The following is a 16,711-nucleotide window of genomic DNA, read 5'->3' as shown; positions in this document are numbered from 1 at the left end:
GGACGGGCCGGGGGCGGGGCGAGCTGGGACAGGGCGGGGGAGGGGGCGGTGCCCGGCGTCGAGAGGCCCGGCGGCCATGGCGGGAAGCGAGGCAGGAAGCGAGCCGGGCCCCTCGCCGCCGCCCGCAAGCGACTGGGGCCGCCTGGAGTCGGCCATCCTCAGCGGCTGGCGGACCTTCTGGCAGTCGGTGGGCAAGGAGCGGGCGGCAAGGACGGCCTCTCGCGAGGAGGCGGGGGAGGAGAGCAGCGTCCTGACGCGGCTGCCGGTGAGCGCGGGCCCTGCCTGGACCCCCGGCTGCCGCCGCCCGCCGAGGGCACGGCGGAGCTCTTCTTCGCGGGCACCCTGACGGACAGCCGCCTGGACCGCAGGGTTTCTCCCCTCCGAGCAGGCGCGTAGCACCGAAGCACCCTGAACTGCGGGTTGAGGAAATGACACTTCACAGCGGGGTCGCTTTCGCCGTCCGCCGGCCGGCCCAGTGTGGCCAAGCCCACTCGCGAAGCGCTGTCCAGGGGCGTGGTGATATCCGACTGCGGATTCAGAACACACCACTCAGTTCGACAAAAATGACCAAGTCACACTGTCCACAGGACATAAATATTATACACATTATACAGTGTTAGCTTTCACTTTAGATAGTGAAGTAGGAATTTTGGGCAATTGTTGCATTCTGTGTCTTATTTGGATTATTGACATCTCCCTCCGATGACCATCCTAACTTGAAAACTGCAGCCTTCGAATGTCTCCGAGGTCCTTCTCTTCTCAGTGTTCTTTGAAACAATTCCTGCATATTAATTTTACAAAATACTAGGTTTCAGTGTATTTCTGTGCACTCATATCACATTTTGGTTGTTTCCATCTCTCCACACTTTCCTTTACATACATTCTCTCCCCATGTCCTTATTCCCTTCCTTTTGTCTAGTGACGCCTTCCAACTATTTTCCTGTGTCTCTGTCTGTGTCTGTCTGTCTGTCTGTCTGTCTTTCTTTCTTTCTTTCTTTCTTTCTTTCTTTCTTGTTTCCAAATATTAGGGAAAATATACATTACTTGCTGCACTTGCTGCTTGCCTTCCTGAGTAGTTTATTCACTTAACATGATGATCTCTAGTTCCAACGTTTTTCTGCCACTGACATTTTGTTCTTATACATACTACACTATGTATATATACACTATATTTTCTTTATTTTTTAACCTGTTGATGAGCACCGAGGCTGGTTCTTTATCTTGGCTCTTTGGATTTTACCACCATACATGTGAGTATGCACTCTGCACAGTGTGCTGACATGAAAACCTTTATGTACATAAGGGGAGTGGCATAGCTGGGTTATGTGGTTATATATTTAGTTTTTGAAGATCCTCCCCACTGATTTCCAAGGTAGTTGTGCTAAAGTACTTTCCCACAAGTGTAGAAGGGTTTCTTTGCCCCCATATTTGCAACAGAATTTAATGTTTTTTTCTTAAGAATAGCCATTCTGGCAAAGGTGAGATGGAATCTCAATGTTATTTTTTCCAACTTTTTAAATTGGCTATATAGGGGCTGGTGAGATGGCTCAGTGGTCTAAAGCACCTACTTAGAACAAGCTAAAGTAAGCAAAGCCCAGGGACAACGGTTCAATCCCCCAGCACCACATGCCAGCCAGCCCCGCCCCCTGATGGGCTGAGCTGGACACACACACACACACAAATAAATAAAAATTTAAAAAAAAATAAATTGGCTATATAGATTAATTACTTTCATTTTTAAAAATTCATACTTATACATAACATACTTTAATCATTTCACTCCCTATCATATTTATCCCCTCTATGACCCATGCTTATACCATTATACCTTGCATCTTACTCTTTTCCTCTTTTCTAATAGTCTCTCTTCTACTTTCTTGTCATTTTAAGTTCCACATACTAGATTATATAGAGGAACTTAAATGACAAATCTGCATTCTTTAATGATAGCATTAGAAAATTAACCTCTTGATAAAGGTTTTATTTTGAAGCACAAATTATTCCTTTAATATAAATAATTGGAATATCAGAATATCCATCAGAAATTACAAGAACTGGGGCCGGGAAGATGGCTCAGTAGGATAAATGCTTGCCTGGCAATCACAAGGGCCTGAGTTCTATACCCGGTTCTGAAAAAAAAAAAAACTTAGAAGAACCAATTATTATACCTGAAAAACAGCAAGACAGTGTTAATTTCTTAAAAGTATCAGTGTATCAGAAATTAGGACATTCACTTAGACTTCTCCCTTTGTGGAAGGAAAATAACTTCAGAATGATATGTTTAACTATTAAAAATATTATTTCAATTGACTTATTTAGTACAATAATTTTTTGTTCTCTATCATCAAGCAACAACTAGGATAAATTTTCTGATTTCTTCTGTTTCAGGTTGATGTACAACTATATATTTTGTCATTTCTTTCACCATATGATCTGTGTCAGTTGGGAAGTACAAATCATTATTGGAATGAAATTGTACGGGATCCAATTCTGTGGAGATACTTTCTTTTACGGGATCTTCCTCGTTGGTCTTCTGTTGACTGGAAATCTCTTCCAGATCTAGAAATCTTAAAAAAGCCTGTATCTGAAGTCACTGACAGTGCATTATTTGATTACATGGCTGTGTAAGTATCCAGTTTTAAGAATTAAAAAGTTAATAATTTTGTTCCACCAGTAGCCTATGTTAGTCCTGGCCCTACTACTAACTTGTTGCATGGATTTGGGTTCTAAGTGTCCTCTTCTCAAATAAAGCATTGACTTAACTGTTTTCCTTTGTAGGAGCACCTCAGCTTTGACATTATGCCCTTATGGTGCCTGTTTAGTGTTGAAATAATTATATGTAATACAAATGGTAAAAAAATAAAATACTTCTTTAAAGTTTGATTTTCTTTAGAGCACTTGTTGTCTTGTTAAATAGTAAATAACTCTCCATGTTGAGAAAAAGAATGACTAAGAGATCAGTATTTTGGCAGGGAAGAAAAAGTAAGATTTTATTACTTAAAAGCATCAACATTTGTTAGTACATAAAAGAATTGCAATGACTGTAGATTTGTTCTATTGGATTCTATGGGGGACTTTGTTTTTTTTTTTTTTCTTTTCAAAGTTTTATTGATAAACATATAGCAATCAGACAGTTTCAAATCAAATTGTAAGTACAGTTTCAACAAATAATACACTGCATATATTCTTCTTAGTGGTTAATTGCTGTACAAGATGCAGACTTGTGATCCTACTTACAAACACCATTAGAAAAAAATCATTCTATTCATTAAGAGAATGCAACTATATATCTATCCCAACCACTTTGAATACACAGATACAAAATGGACATTCATAGGTATACCCCAATTTTTTTTTAAGTTCCATTGTTGAATATTATAGGTGTGTAAACTCAGCAAAATATTCTAAAAGAGTACAGAAGCCCATAATAGCATTGAGTTTTCTGTTTAATTGGCAATGTCAGAAATTATTGACGTGAGTCCCCCACAGCTCAACATAACAACATGGCTTTACTTCCTATATTTCATCTTCATACTTTTCTACTGGATGGTTAAGACCAAGGTAAAGCAGAACCTATGCAACAAGAGTTGTAGCTTTTTGGTTTGACAAGGTCAGTGAAATGCCCTCAGGATTTATCCTGAGATCCTGTACCTCAGATTGTAGAACCTTTGTCAGTGCAGCCATGTGGATGAGTCACGGCCATTGCTTGGCCAATGTGCTCTCTGTGAAAGCCTGAGAGAGTGTCTTCTCCCCATGTGACTCTCCTTAGGCACACTTCTATGGGGGACTTTGTGTATGTTAACTTATTCAGTCCTCATGTTTGACATTATGCCCTTATGGTGCCTATTTAGTGTTGAAAAAATTATATGTGGTACAAATAGTACCACAAATGGTAAAAATGTCAAACATTTTTTTAATGTTATGGATGTAGAATTAAAGTTGAAAGAGTTAATGTTTGCCTAAGGTCGTAGTTTTTAAGGGACTATTCGTATTGGAATCTGTCGTGCTATGTCAGATAAGACTACTGGGTCTGAATATAACCAACTCTACTGAAAGCTCCAAGGATAAGGGATTATAAAAGAAATTAAAAGAATATTTATAATTTAGTGACGTATTGTTTTGCTGTGCTAGATTCAGTAGCTGTGTACAAGATTCCCCAAATTTTATTCCAGATCTGTTAAACTAGTTCATCAAAGTGTACATGATTTGTTGTATATAATTTCAGCAAATGGCACTGCCACAGAGCCAACTATAGCATCAAGTTTATTGTATGATGAGGCACCAGATTTTCCCCAGGAAATAGCAAAAAAGATCAGATAAACTGTTTATAATCCTTATAACCCTGTGATTTTATTGTGCAATAACGTAGAAGAAACTGAAGTTCAGATTACAAGAGAATTATATACATGCAGTGATCAAAATATACAGTTGATATTAAAAAATGTAATTATTATAAAAGTCACATTGCCACTAAGTGCCCTCAAAATGCCCCCCCACTTTGTACACACCTCAACGCCACTTTCTGAAGCAGTTCTGGAGGTCTTCTTTTGTATGTCTTTACAAGGTGTTATTAAAATATGGTAAACGCTACTATAAAGCTATCTAATGGAAACACAGGCTCCCGAAAATATTATGGAGTGCTGCATCCACTTTATTCATGGAGTCTGGCATCTTGTGATTTCTGGCTCTTCCTCAAAGTCAAAATGGCCATGAAAGATAACTGAATTGGGGGCCAGGGATGTAGCTCAGTAGAATAAGTGTTTGCCTGGCAAGCACAAGGGCCTGAGTTCAACCCCCGGTTCTGAAAAAAAAAAACAAGATAACTGAATTGACTAAGGACTTTGAGATGGTGCAACTAAAGATACAAATGAGAATTTCCATAACTGCTTCAGGGAGTGACAAGAATGATGGGATAAGTGTGTTCAAAGCAAGGGGGAATAAGCAAAGGCGAATATGCTTTATTGCAATAAAAATTTTTAAATTTAAATACTCCCTTTTTTTTCTGATCAGACCTTATAACTGACAGGGTAAAGCTCTTCTAGGTCCATCTAACTTCAAAGTTAGGTTTTGCTGTTTTTGCCTTTGTGAATTATAAGGTTCCTAATACAGATAATTTTATTAGATTAGTGCTTATCTTTGCCAGTATGATTTATTTAGAAGACTTAAAGCAATAAAATGCTTTAGGTTTTATTTTGTGGGCAACTATATTTTAATTTCTGATATAATGAAAAAATTGTTATTTTGGAGTTTACTATCTATTAAAAGAAACTGAATTGTTTTATAAAATTCTCAGTTTCCTAAGTGTTCTTTTTTCTTTTCTTTTTCTTTTGTGGAACTGGGGATTGAACTCAGGCCCTTGCACTTGCCAGGGAAGCACTTATTCCACTGAGCCATCTCCCTGGCCCCACCCTAAGTGCTCTATAAGGAACGTTTACACCTCCTTGTATGTTTAATATTTATTTATTTTTAAAATAATTTTATTGAGAAATAGCAAAGAGTCAGTTTCAAAACCAATTAGTAGGACAGTTTCAATAATTAACACATTGCATATTGTTGTCTTCTTAGTGGTTATTCATAGTACAAGATGTAGACATGATATCTGGTCCACAAACACTATTAGTACAAATCTTTCTATTCATTGAATTAAGAGAAAGTGGCTGTATATCTGTCCTATTTTGAATATACAGATAAAAAATGGTCCTTCATTTATATCCCCTTTTTTTGTTTAGTTTTGTCAGAGATGAGTATTCCATTGCCATTTAAATATTGTGGGTGCATGAATTCAGCAAAATATTACAATATAGTCCAGTAGTCCATAATAGTAGTGGGTTATCCATAGGACTGGCAATGTCAGAAGTTGTTGACTTGAGCCTTTTATAGCTCAGCCTATTAATATGGCTTTACTTTTTATACTTTGTTTTTATACTTTTCTGCTGGATGGTTAAAACCAAGATAAAGTAAGATCTATATAACAAAAAATGTAACTTTTGTGTCTGACAAGGTCAGTCAAATCCTCTCAGGATTTATTCTGAAACCCTGTAGTGAACTGTAACATTTGAAGTTGTTGATAAAAGTACTTAAGAAATATAATTCTATTAATAGCCTTTGTAAATGTTTTTAATTTCTAAGGAAATTATGCTAACTTCTGTATAACGTACCTTTATTATTCACACTAAATTCTATCTATTGCTAGATATTCTGGAATGGGGGAATAAAAACTTCCAGTTGAGACCCTCTAACCTATTAGTGAATGTTGCCCATTGAAGTGTTAGACCAAGTGTCCATAAGAGAATTTACATGAAAGTCCAGAAAGTCAGTCACCACTTCTTGAGGAGAGCTTCTTCAGCCTCCCTGCCTTGTCTTTTTCTCTGTCATAGTACTCTGCATACATTTATAATGGTGTTTAGTTTCCACCATACCCCTTGAAGATTGGGACTATATTATGCTTATATTCTTATACCTAGCAAGTGCTCAAAAATTATATATTCTTGAATGAATAATTGGCTAAGTCTCTTTTCTGTTAAATTCTTTTTTTCAATTTATTTTTATTGCATTTATTTGTAGCAAAACGTTGAAAAATAATTCAAAACACCTCCTTTTATTAGGTTGCTCTCTTCCAGTCTTAGTCCCAACATACTTCTTTTATATGACTTATACTCACAGCATTAATTGTGTTACACATTGAGTGATTTTCTTACCAAACATGGTGTATTTTCAAAAATATTGGTTGCCTTTAAACATTTTATTAAAATTTTATGTATTTGGTACAAGGACTGACTGTGCAGCTCAGACTCATAGTGAGCCTCCTGTTTTCAGCCTCCTAAGTGCTGGTATTACAAGCATGTGCCACCAGCCTGGTCTTGGCGGTCGGATCAGCACACTTAGGGGCAGGGCTGGTGTGGCATGTGGTACCAGGGATTGAACCCCGGTTCCTGCGCTTGCCTAAGCAGGTGCTTAGTCTGCTGAGCTATCTTGCCAGCCCTTAAATATTTTTATTTTTTATTTTTATTTTTTAAAGGAATATAAAACTACTAAATGGTGACCACTGCTCACCATTATTTACAATAAAGTAAACAATATACATTAGGATAACATTCTAACTACTACAAAGTTGTTTTCCTACCTTCTGCTAAAAACAGTAACCCGAATAGTGAAGATTGAACCTTCATGTAAGGAACAAGTTGGGGTCAAGAAATAGCAGGCAGGTCAAAAGTTTAGATTACAAGTTTGTCCACTTATTTATTCTAGGTCCTAAATTGTGCACACTGCCAGCCACTCAGTAGGTTTCTGAGAGCCAAGTCAAGATATACATGAATCCTGACTTTTGAGTGCAGATTGCAACTTGCTGTGAAGTAGTGAGTTTTGAGGATTTTTTAATGTTCCCTTGTTAAGTCTTCCTTAGCAAATTCAAACAAACCAAGTTTTGACTTGCTGCCTTATTCAGGTGAGAAAGTTGTTAGTAGAGATAAGAATTTTTTTTTTCTCTTTTTGAGACAGGGTCTCACTATGCAGTTGAGGCTGGCCTTGCACTCACTTTGTATCCCAGGCTGGTCTTGAAACTCCCATCATCCTCATGCTTCAGCCTTCCAAGTGCTGGGATTGTAGGTGTGCTCCACCATTGCCAAGCTAGATATGACTTTTTTGGGGGGAGAGTTTTGGAAATAAATTGCATTTTTGTGACTAAAGACAGACACAGATTCTGATATGCCTGCTTTGAAAATACCTACCTAAACTGTCCAATTAACCATAAAATCATCTATTTAATTTAAAAGGTTATGGCTTCAGGAAAACTTTCTATTTAACTGCAAGTGATTTCTTAGGTTGCTCAGAATGATGGCGTCTCAAACGTGGTTATCATCTATCTGTTAATTTCTAATTGTGACAATTTTATACAGTTATAAAATGTGCAGTCCATGTACAAGAAGAGCTTTGAAATCCAGCCGTCCTATGTATGGAGCCGTCACCTCCTTTTTACACTCGTTGATCATTCAGAATGAACCACGATTCGCTATGTTTGGACCAGGTTTAGAAGAACTGAATACATCTTTGGTGTTGAGCTTGATGTCTTCTGATGAACTTAGTCCAACTGCTGGTTTACCTCACAGACAGATTGATGGTAATTTTCATGTTACTGTACATAGTAACTCAAGACACTTTGAGCTTGACAAAGAGAAATTCATTTTTAATGAATTCTTGTATAATGAAATACAGTAATTTGGAGGTGTCCTCATCACCCCACCTCCCATGTCCCACTGGACTGAAACAATTACTTTAAGCATTATGAGAAGTTTTCTCTTAATTCCTCAAATTTATATAATACAGAATTTAATATTATGTGAAAGTAAATTGGTGTTACGATGCTGTTTGAAAAAGAGCTGTATAAGCACTTTCTCTCGTATGAAAAAAACCTGTAAATATTTGGTAAGATATGTATAATAATACAATTTACCTTATGCTTATTTATTGGAAAAACTTTTTAGATGTTATGATTGCAGAGATGTAGAACAAACAATGTGACATTTTTCAGTTCCTTGCAAATCATTTTGCTCTAATAGCAGGGATAAGTGTATAAATGAATAGAATTTGATACAATTAGCTCCTAGGTGGAAAAGTAAGGATCAAGCAAATTTGTAGTTATGAAATTTCATCCTCTAATCAGCAGCTGAACTGTTTAAAAATGCTAATCTCCATAAGCCTCAACTCTTACAAGATCAGAGAAGAATGTGGGTTACCTCGCTGGCAGAGAAATGCAGAATGGTATGGGACAGGCTTGGCTGAGGTTAGATGTGTCAAGAGGATAATTTATAGAAGTTAAGTATGGACAACAATGTTTAAGAACATGGTTGATCTGATTCCCATGTTTTTCTTGTGGAGTAACCACCCTGCCTGGAGGACAAGGATCAGCTTGCAAGAGTCCCAACACTGCAAAACTAAATGCATGTACTTCTTAGAATGGTGATGTGAGTTGGCATGACATATCTTATTTAAACAAATTAATTGATATAATGCCATTAGAGGTGTATCTCATGGTGATCTCGTGAGGTGATCTCAAGAGTACCTCCTACAGGCATTTCTCAGGAGGTAAGTGAGGTCACATATTACTAAGGTTTTATTTTTCTACCTGAAGGTAGAAAAGAAACATAAATATTATTAAGCAGTTTCTCCAACTTCACTCAGAAGAAAGAATAATTAGTGGCACAAAAGATATAGGACACTGGATAGAAGTGATTTAAGAAGTCTAAATAAGAGATATCAGGCCCTGAATGTTAACAACCAAAGGATGGAAGAGGTTAAGAAATACAGATGACAGCATTCAATCACTATACTAAGTAAAGGACTAAGAAGCTAATATTTAGCGCTTGTTATTTACTAGTCACTCAACCAGGAATTTTATGTATGGGATCTCAATACTTACAGTAACCCTAAAGGGTGTAGATATTTTTTATGTTTTTGTGTCTAAACAGAGGATGTTGATAATGATATAAAAAGACCATGATGAACCTAGCAGTTCTTTGTTCTTTACCCATATCTTCATTATCATCAGAATGAAAGTTCCATATAGCATCTTCTTTTCAACATGAACACTGCATTTTATTACAAAGCTGTGTATAATCTGTAGTTCTTCTTTGTTAGTTTTGCTTTCATTAGGTAACACATTTTCTAGCCTTTTTTTTGCTATCATTTATCAGTTTGTTTTGCTGATTATTTTTTTCTTTAGGTATTGGATCAGGAGTCAGTTTTCAGTTGAGCAACCAACATAAATTCAACATCCTGATACTGTATTCAACTACAAGGTAAATTCAATATCTTGATTATTATATTCAGTTACCAAATAAGTCTACCCACTTGTTGACATACCTAAAAATTTTAGAATGGAATCTGTTTACTGCGTATGGAATGATCATATTTTTTACTTTTTCCATATAGAAAGGAAAGGGATAGAGCAAGGGAAGAACATACAAGTGCAGTTAACAAGATGTTCAACCTGCAGCTTGAAGGAGATGACCAACAGAGAAGCCGGTACAGTGTAATTCCACAAATTCAAAAGGTCTGTGAAGTTGTAGATGGGTTCATCTATGTTGCAAATGCTGAAGCTCATAAAAGTAAGCACACTCTTATTTTCTTTTCAAAAGCATCAGCCTTTGCAAGCCAAACAAATAAAAAATAACTTTAAGTACTTAATGAGTTATCTTAAAAATTTGATAGTTTTATCACTCTGATTTTCTTACCATTACCATTAACAGTGGTTTCTCAGCTGTTGCTTTGTATTAGGATCATGCAGTGATCTTGTTAAACATATATCTGGCCAGTTCTTACCCTAATGGCTTGTGGTTCATAGATTTGAGGTGAATCATGGACATCTGTTCATATCAGTACCTGAGGGAATTTTGATGCACATCAAAGCTTGATATTATGGCTATATAATGTTTTCTTATGATATACTTCTCACTTTTTATTACTGACATTTTCCACCTATGACTATATTCAAATAATTTATACAGAACATTTGCTCTTTCATTTAGCACAAGGTGGCACAGCCCACTGCTAATGGCTCTTTCATTCTGAACAAGAAGGAAAAGTGAATAGACCCTCACTTGGAAAAATAGCAAAAGAAAGAGAATCACTTCCCCAAAGGCCTTTTTTTTCTACTGCCATCAATCCATTCATGAGGGCAAACCATTTCTATTAGTATGTTCGTAGTACATGGTGTTTACCTTTCTTTTGGGGAATTGATAAACCTGCCTGTTACATCTTAATTCCATGGTTTTCATCCCCCTTTCCATCCTTCCTTCCTTCTTCCATCAGTTTTTTGACCCCTCTTCCTTTTTTCCTAATAAACAAATTTAAAAAGAAGTAGCATTACCAGTCCTTCTAATTAAATATATATGTATCTTTATACATATATCTATATCTATATCTATCTATCTATCTATCTATATATATACTGTATGTATATTCAGTAAATCTCATTGTAAGAAATCTTAAAGGAAACTATTCAGACAAAATAGTATGATACCAGGTAGAAATTTGCATTTACAAAAATAAATGAAGAACCTTGAAATGTAAACAATATAGCTACATATTCCAAAGTTTTTTCTAATTTACTTTTAATTATTTAAAGGAAAATTAATGGATTATAGGATTATTTCTATTTGTAAAATATATTTTTAAAAGTAGACTTATAGGTAAGAATGTTTATTACAAGGCCGGCCAGATAGCTCAGCGGACTAAAGTGCCTGCTTAGGCAGAGTGCAGAGTCCCTGGTTCAATCCCTGGCATGCCATGCCAGCCCTCCCCCCAGGGCATGCTGAGACATTGATTGAGACTGGGCATGGTGGCACACACCTGTAATCTCAATGCTTGGGTGGCTGAAAACAGGAAGATCACTATGAGTCCGATCTGTGTAGTAAGACCCTGTAGACACTATACTAAATACATTTAAAAAAAGAATGTTTATTACAAATCCTTTAATAACTAAAGAAGTATAATGCAGCTATAACTAACTAATACAGTAGTAAAATGATAAAAGCTCACTTCAAAAGAAGGCTAGAAAATAGAGGAAAAGGAATGAAGAATAGATTGTACAGTCAAAATCTAAGGGGAATGATAGATTTAAATGTACCATGTTGGTGATCACATTAAGATTTTATTCAAGGGCTGGCCAAATAGCTCAGCAGATTAAAGCACCTGCAAGCAGGCACAGGGATCTGGGAGTTCAATCCCCATGCCTGCCATGCCGGCCCTGGCCCTGGAGTGTGCTGAGACAGCAATTGAGACTGGGTGTGGTGGTGTGCACCTGTAATCCCAGCACTTTCGAGGTTATAAACAAGAGAATCAGGAGTCAATGAGTAGTGAGACCCTGAATACCCTGTAGACCCTTCCCTAAAATACAAAAAAAATTATTTATTTTTCAATTGATATAAAACAAACTACTTCAAATTTAATGTCTTAATATGACACGTATTTGAACACAGTTCTCTGTGTCAGAAGTCTAGATGTGGTAGAATTGTGTTTTTATCTTACAGATTGAATTTAGGGTATTGGGTATATTATGCACTCTTCAAGACTCTGAGAAAGAATCCACTTCCAGACTCACCATTGGATGTGTTGGGTTCCTTATTGTTATAAGACTGAAGTCTTAATACTTTTGTTGCTGCTAACTGAAACCTTTATTTGGAAGCTTTCTGAAATTCCTTGTATGACTTTCTTCATCTTCAAGTCCAGAAGTGAAGGATCTCTTTCATGTAATTTCTTTCAATAGGAAAAGCCCTTTTTAAAGGTTCACTTTAATTAGCTCAGTCTCTTTCTTAAAGTCAGATTTGTCTTAAAACCTAGTCTTAGGAGGGATATGTAATTATTATATGTTCTCCAACACCTCAAGGGGAAAGGATTTACACAGGTGCTCTGAGTTTCATTTTAGAATTATGCTTTCCATGATGTATATAAATAGTCTAAACATTCAATAAAAATAGATATTTTTAATTTAAAAATCTAGATATAACTATATTCTTAAAATTTGTAAATAAGGCAGCTGTAGTTTTTTGGGAGAAAAATGTATATAATATTTTTACTTTTCAACTATTGAGACATTTGAATGCTATTGTGAATTTTTTGCGCTTTCACTTCACCAAAATTATCCTCAAAAAGCTACTTGTTCTAGTGTTATGGCGGGACAGTGACTTATTTTATTATTTTAAAAATAATTATGAAAACAATTAATATATCTGGCTTATTTTCTTTAGGACATGAATGGGAAGATGAATTTTCTCACATTATGGCAATGACAGATCCAGCTTTTGGATCTTTAGGAAGACCAATGCTGGTTTTATCTTGTATTTCTGAAGCACATGTAAAAAGAATGCCTTGTTTTTATTTGGCCCATGAACTGCATCTCAGTCGCATAAACCACCCATGGATGGTAAGGCCTTAGCTTCTCTGGTGATAAAAATTTCACTTTTCTATTTGACTTTTGTGTTACCTTTCTAAGTTTATGACAGTTACCTGAGGCAATGTACTTAAAAAGAGGAGAGAAGTCAGGTGTGATGGTACGTACTTACAATCTCATCACTCTGGGAGGTTAAGGGAGGAGGAATGAACGTTTGTTGTCAGCCTGAATAACTTAGCAACTTGATGAGAATTTGTCTAAAAACAAACAAAGAAAACAGAAGAAAAAAAGAACCTGGGATCAATCTCTAATACTGTAGATTTAAAAAAAAATTTTGACTCATTTTAAAACTTTCAGTCCATGGTTGTTTGGTCTGTTGCTTGTCCAGGAATGAAAGAAAAGGGCTGACATGCTGTTTTCCCTTCAAGGACATCAGATCTCCCACTAGGGCCCACCTCTTAAGTTTCACCACCTTCTGATAGCATCACCAGGTGGAGACCAAGCAGGCTTTTAACAGGTAGACTTTTGGGGCATTTATCCAAACCATACCAGTTTTGTTTTTTGTATTCATATTCTTTTAATGGACTAGCATATAATGTAAACTTTAACAGTTTGGTGTTAACAAATCTCAGATGATCAGTCCTTGCCTCTATACCTGCTCCCTACTTGTCTCTCCAGTTAGAGCAACAGCATCAATGTATTATGCTTTAAGAATTAAAAAATATATATATAGGTGGTTATGTCTTGTGGATGTAGCTGAGTGGTAGAGTGCTTGGTTAGCATGCATGAGGCTCTAGGTTTTATCTCCAGAACCACCAAAAACATTAAAAGAAAAGACTGTGTCTTTTATTTTGTTAATTCACAAGATGTAGTTTAATTATGGGATGCTTTTGCTGAAAAATTTAGGGGATCTTCTTCATTCTTCTCTTGTGTTTTGTCCCTCGTGCTCTAGCAGCTCTTTGGAATACAAGGTGAAGGCTAGTAAGAAAGGTGTACCCTCCTGAGTGGTGGGAGTTTTAGCCCTACAATTAGAAGTGGCAGTTTTCAACACTTGTTTTTCAAATCCTTAAACTTATATTTTAACTATTATATAAAAACCATAAAAATTTACGAAGTAGTGGGGTACTACGTGATATTACAACACACATATACATCATGAAATATCTGAGATTAAGCATGCTATTTTCTTCAAATATTTATTATTTCTTTATAAAGAAGACATTCAAAATCCTTACTTCTACATTTTAAAAATATACCTCAGAACTTACTCCTGTGTAACAATAACAGTCCCATTGATCAACCTTTCTCTGTTTCTTCTTTTCTACTCTTCTCAACCTCTGGGTTTCCTCTCAGCTTTTTAAGATTCCATGTATAAGTAAGATCATTTGGCACCTGTTTTTCTGTGTCTGGTTTGTTTCACATAACATAATGATTGTCCCTTCATAGTGATGTCACAAATAGCTATTCTATTATTATTCTTTTTTTCTCAAAAGAATATTATTCATTGTGTATATACCATATTTTTCTTTAACCATTCATTGGTTGATTCTGTTCTGTCAGTTGTAAATGACACTGCAATGAATGTGGGAATGCAGGTGTCTCTTTAACATTTCATTTCCTTTGGATACATGTATTTATTAGTGGGATTGCTGCATTGTATGGTAGTACTGTTTATAATTTTTGAGGAATCTCCATACTGTTTTCCATAATGCTTATGGTGATGTACATTTCCACTAATAGCGTGTATGGATTCTCTTTTCTCCACATCTTGACCAGATCTTGTTATCTGTCTTTGATAATAGGTATGGAAATGAAGAAATATCTCATGAAGAATTTGATTCATAGTTCTCTCATGATCCTCATGTTGAACACTTTTTGTGTACTTATTGGTCATTTGATTCTTTTTAAAAAATGTTTGTCAATTGTCCATTTTTTTAGAATTCTTTTTTTTTCATTATTTTATAGGTAATATTTGAGTGTCTAGTATTTCTATTCCTTGTGGGAAATTGGTATATGTACACAATGCATTGTAATTGCTTTTTTATCCACTTTGCCCTTTATCCCTCTCCCATCCATTCATCTCTTGATTTTCTTCCCCTTTTATGGAAAATGTTTGTAATGTATAACATCTGTATTCCTTATGTAGAGTTGGTACATGTACATATTGGATATTAATTCCTTTTTTAAAAATTCCTTTTCCCCCACCTTCCATCCTGCCTTCCTTCTATTTTTTGATCTTTCCACTTGAGAAAGATCTTTTTCCAAACTTCCTATTCTCTTTTATTTTGATCTTTATTTATGCTTTGAGTTTCTCACATAAGGGAAAACATGCAGTATTTAAATGTATATCTGATTTATGTCCCTTAATATCATGGTTTCATGCCTCCATGTGCTGCTTTAAACATAGGTATGCATGTATCATTCTAATATGCTGTCTTTATCTCTTTAGGGAAGGTACTTAGAAGGACAATACCTGGATCAGATTTTTGAGGAATCTCTATCCTGATTTCTGAAGTGGTTGTATTAGTTCATATTACCAGCAGCAGTGTAGGAGGGCTCCTTTTTTCTTGCAAGCCTCACTGGCATTTGTTATTAGTTGATCTTGATGACGGCCATTCTTTCTGTGGTGAGGTGAATCTCAGTGTTGCTTTAATTTTCGTTTCTCTAATGGCCAGTGTTGTTGGGCATTTGTTCATGTATTTCTTGGTCATTTGTACTTCTGTGAAGTGTCTGATTTTGTGAAGTTGCCCATTTTTGTTGAGTCTTTTATTTGGGGAGGGTCTAATATTTTTTATTTATTTACATATTCTAGATATAGGTCCTCTAAGGATTATCTAGCAAAAAATTTTCCTAGTCTATAAGTTGTCTTTTCACTGAGCTGGTTGCTTCTTTTACTGTGCAGAAGCTTTTCAATTACATATGATCCAATTTCTTGATATGGTGTATGTATAAGTTCTCTTGCTATTGAGATTTTGAATTTCTGGTATATTCTAGATATCAGCTTCACATCAGAAGTGTATTTAACAAATATTCTTCATTCTCTAAGTTGTTTCCTAATGCTGATGATTCTTTCCTTAGAAGTGTAGAAGCTTTTTAGTTTTATATAGTTCTATTTGCCTAAGTTTTATTTTTGTTTCCAGTGATTTGAAGGTCTTATTTAAGGTAGATTTGCCTACACCTGTGTCTTTATGTTTTACCTTAATAGTTTTCATTATTTCACATCTTACATTTAAGTCTTTGTTCAACCTTGAGTTAGTATTTGTTACTGGTGAAAGGTAGGGATTTGTTATGGTTTGTGTCTGTTTGTCCCCCCAAAGCCTCATAACATGATCAAGGCTGGGATTATGGGTTTTAGTACTGCTGGGATTGTGGGAGTGAGTACTTCCTCTAGCCTGGGGCAGAGAGCCTGAATGCAATTTAAGAGAGACAGACTTCCTCTCTGTTGCCATTTATTGCTGCTACTCCTCCATTTTGCTCTCTGCTCTTTGCCACTGCCATAAATTGCTGCCCACTGCCATGTGCCAGTCTGCCTTGGACCGGCTGATCATGGGCTAAAACTTCCAGTCACTGTGAGCTAAATAAACTTTCCCTTCCTTCATTTTGAGTGTCAGATATTTGCCCCAGCAATGAAAGAAGAGTAACTGAGACAGGATCTACATTCATTCTTAAACATATGAAAACCCATTTTTCCCAGCACCATTTATTAAAAGGATGGTTGCTTCTTTAGATAAATTTTTTACAGAAACTTTGGTGAAAATAAGTTGACTCTGGTTGTATGGAGTTATTTCTGAGTACTCAGTTCTAGTCCACTGCTGCTCTGTGTAT

At 36.1% G+C, this 16,711-nt stretch overlaps 1 protein-coding gene across 2 annotated transcripts in view; it reads left to right on the top strand.

Annotated features, from left to right (window-relative positions):
- Positions 1-52: 52 nt before the first annotated feature.
- The window catches only part of Fbxo4 (F-box protein 4), a 36,798-nt gene continuing 20,139 nt past the window's right edge, over positions 53-16,711 (top strand). For both annotated transcript variants that reach the window (XR_002818192.1, XM_004641798.2), the window contains exons 1-6: positions 53-265; positions 2,389-2,624; positions 7,896-8,116; positions 9,719-9,794; positions 9,928-10,103; positions 12,744-12,919. Coding sequence is in view for 1 of the 2 variants with exons in the window: in XM_004641798.2 (XP_004641855.1) it covers positions 77-265; positions 2,389-2,624; positions 7,896-8,116; positions 9,719-9,794; positions 9,928-10,103; positions 12,744-12,919 (1,074 nt within the window). In the remaining variant the exon portion in view is untranslated. The remainder of the gene's footprint in view (positions 266-2,388; positions 2,625-7,895; positions 8,117-9,718; positions 9,795-9,927; positions 10,104-12,743; positions 12,920-16,711) is intronic.

This window comes from Octodon degus, unplaced genomic scaffold (assembly GCF_000260255.1).
Source record: "Octodon degus isolate 3935 unplaced genomic scaffold, OctDeg1.0 scaffold00142, whole genome shotgun sequence".
In the NCBI taxonomy this organism is placed as follows: domain Eukaryota; kingdom Metazoa; phylum Chordata; class Mammalia; order Rodentia; family Octodontidae; genus Octodon; species Octodon degus.
The sequence above is the reverse complement of the archived record's forward strand: the minus strand, read 5'-3'. Positions and strand labels throughout refer to the sequence as shown.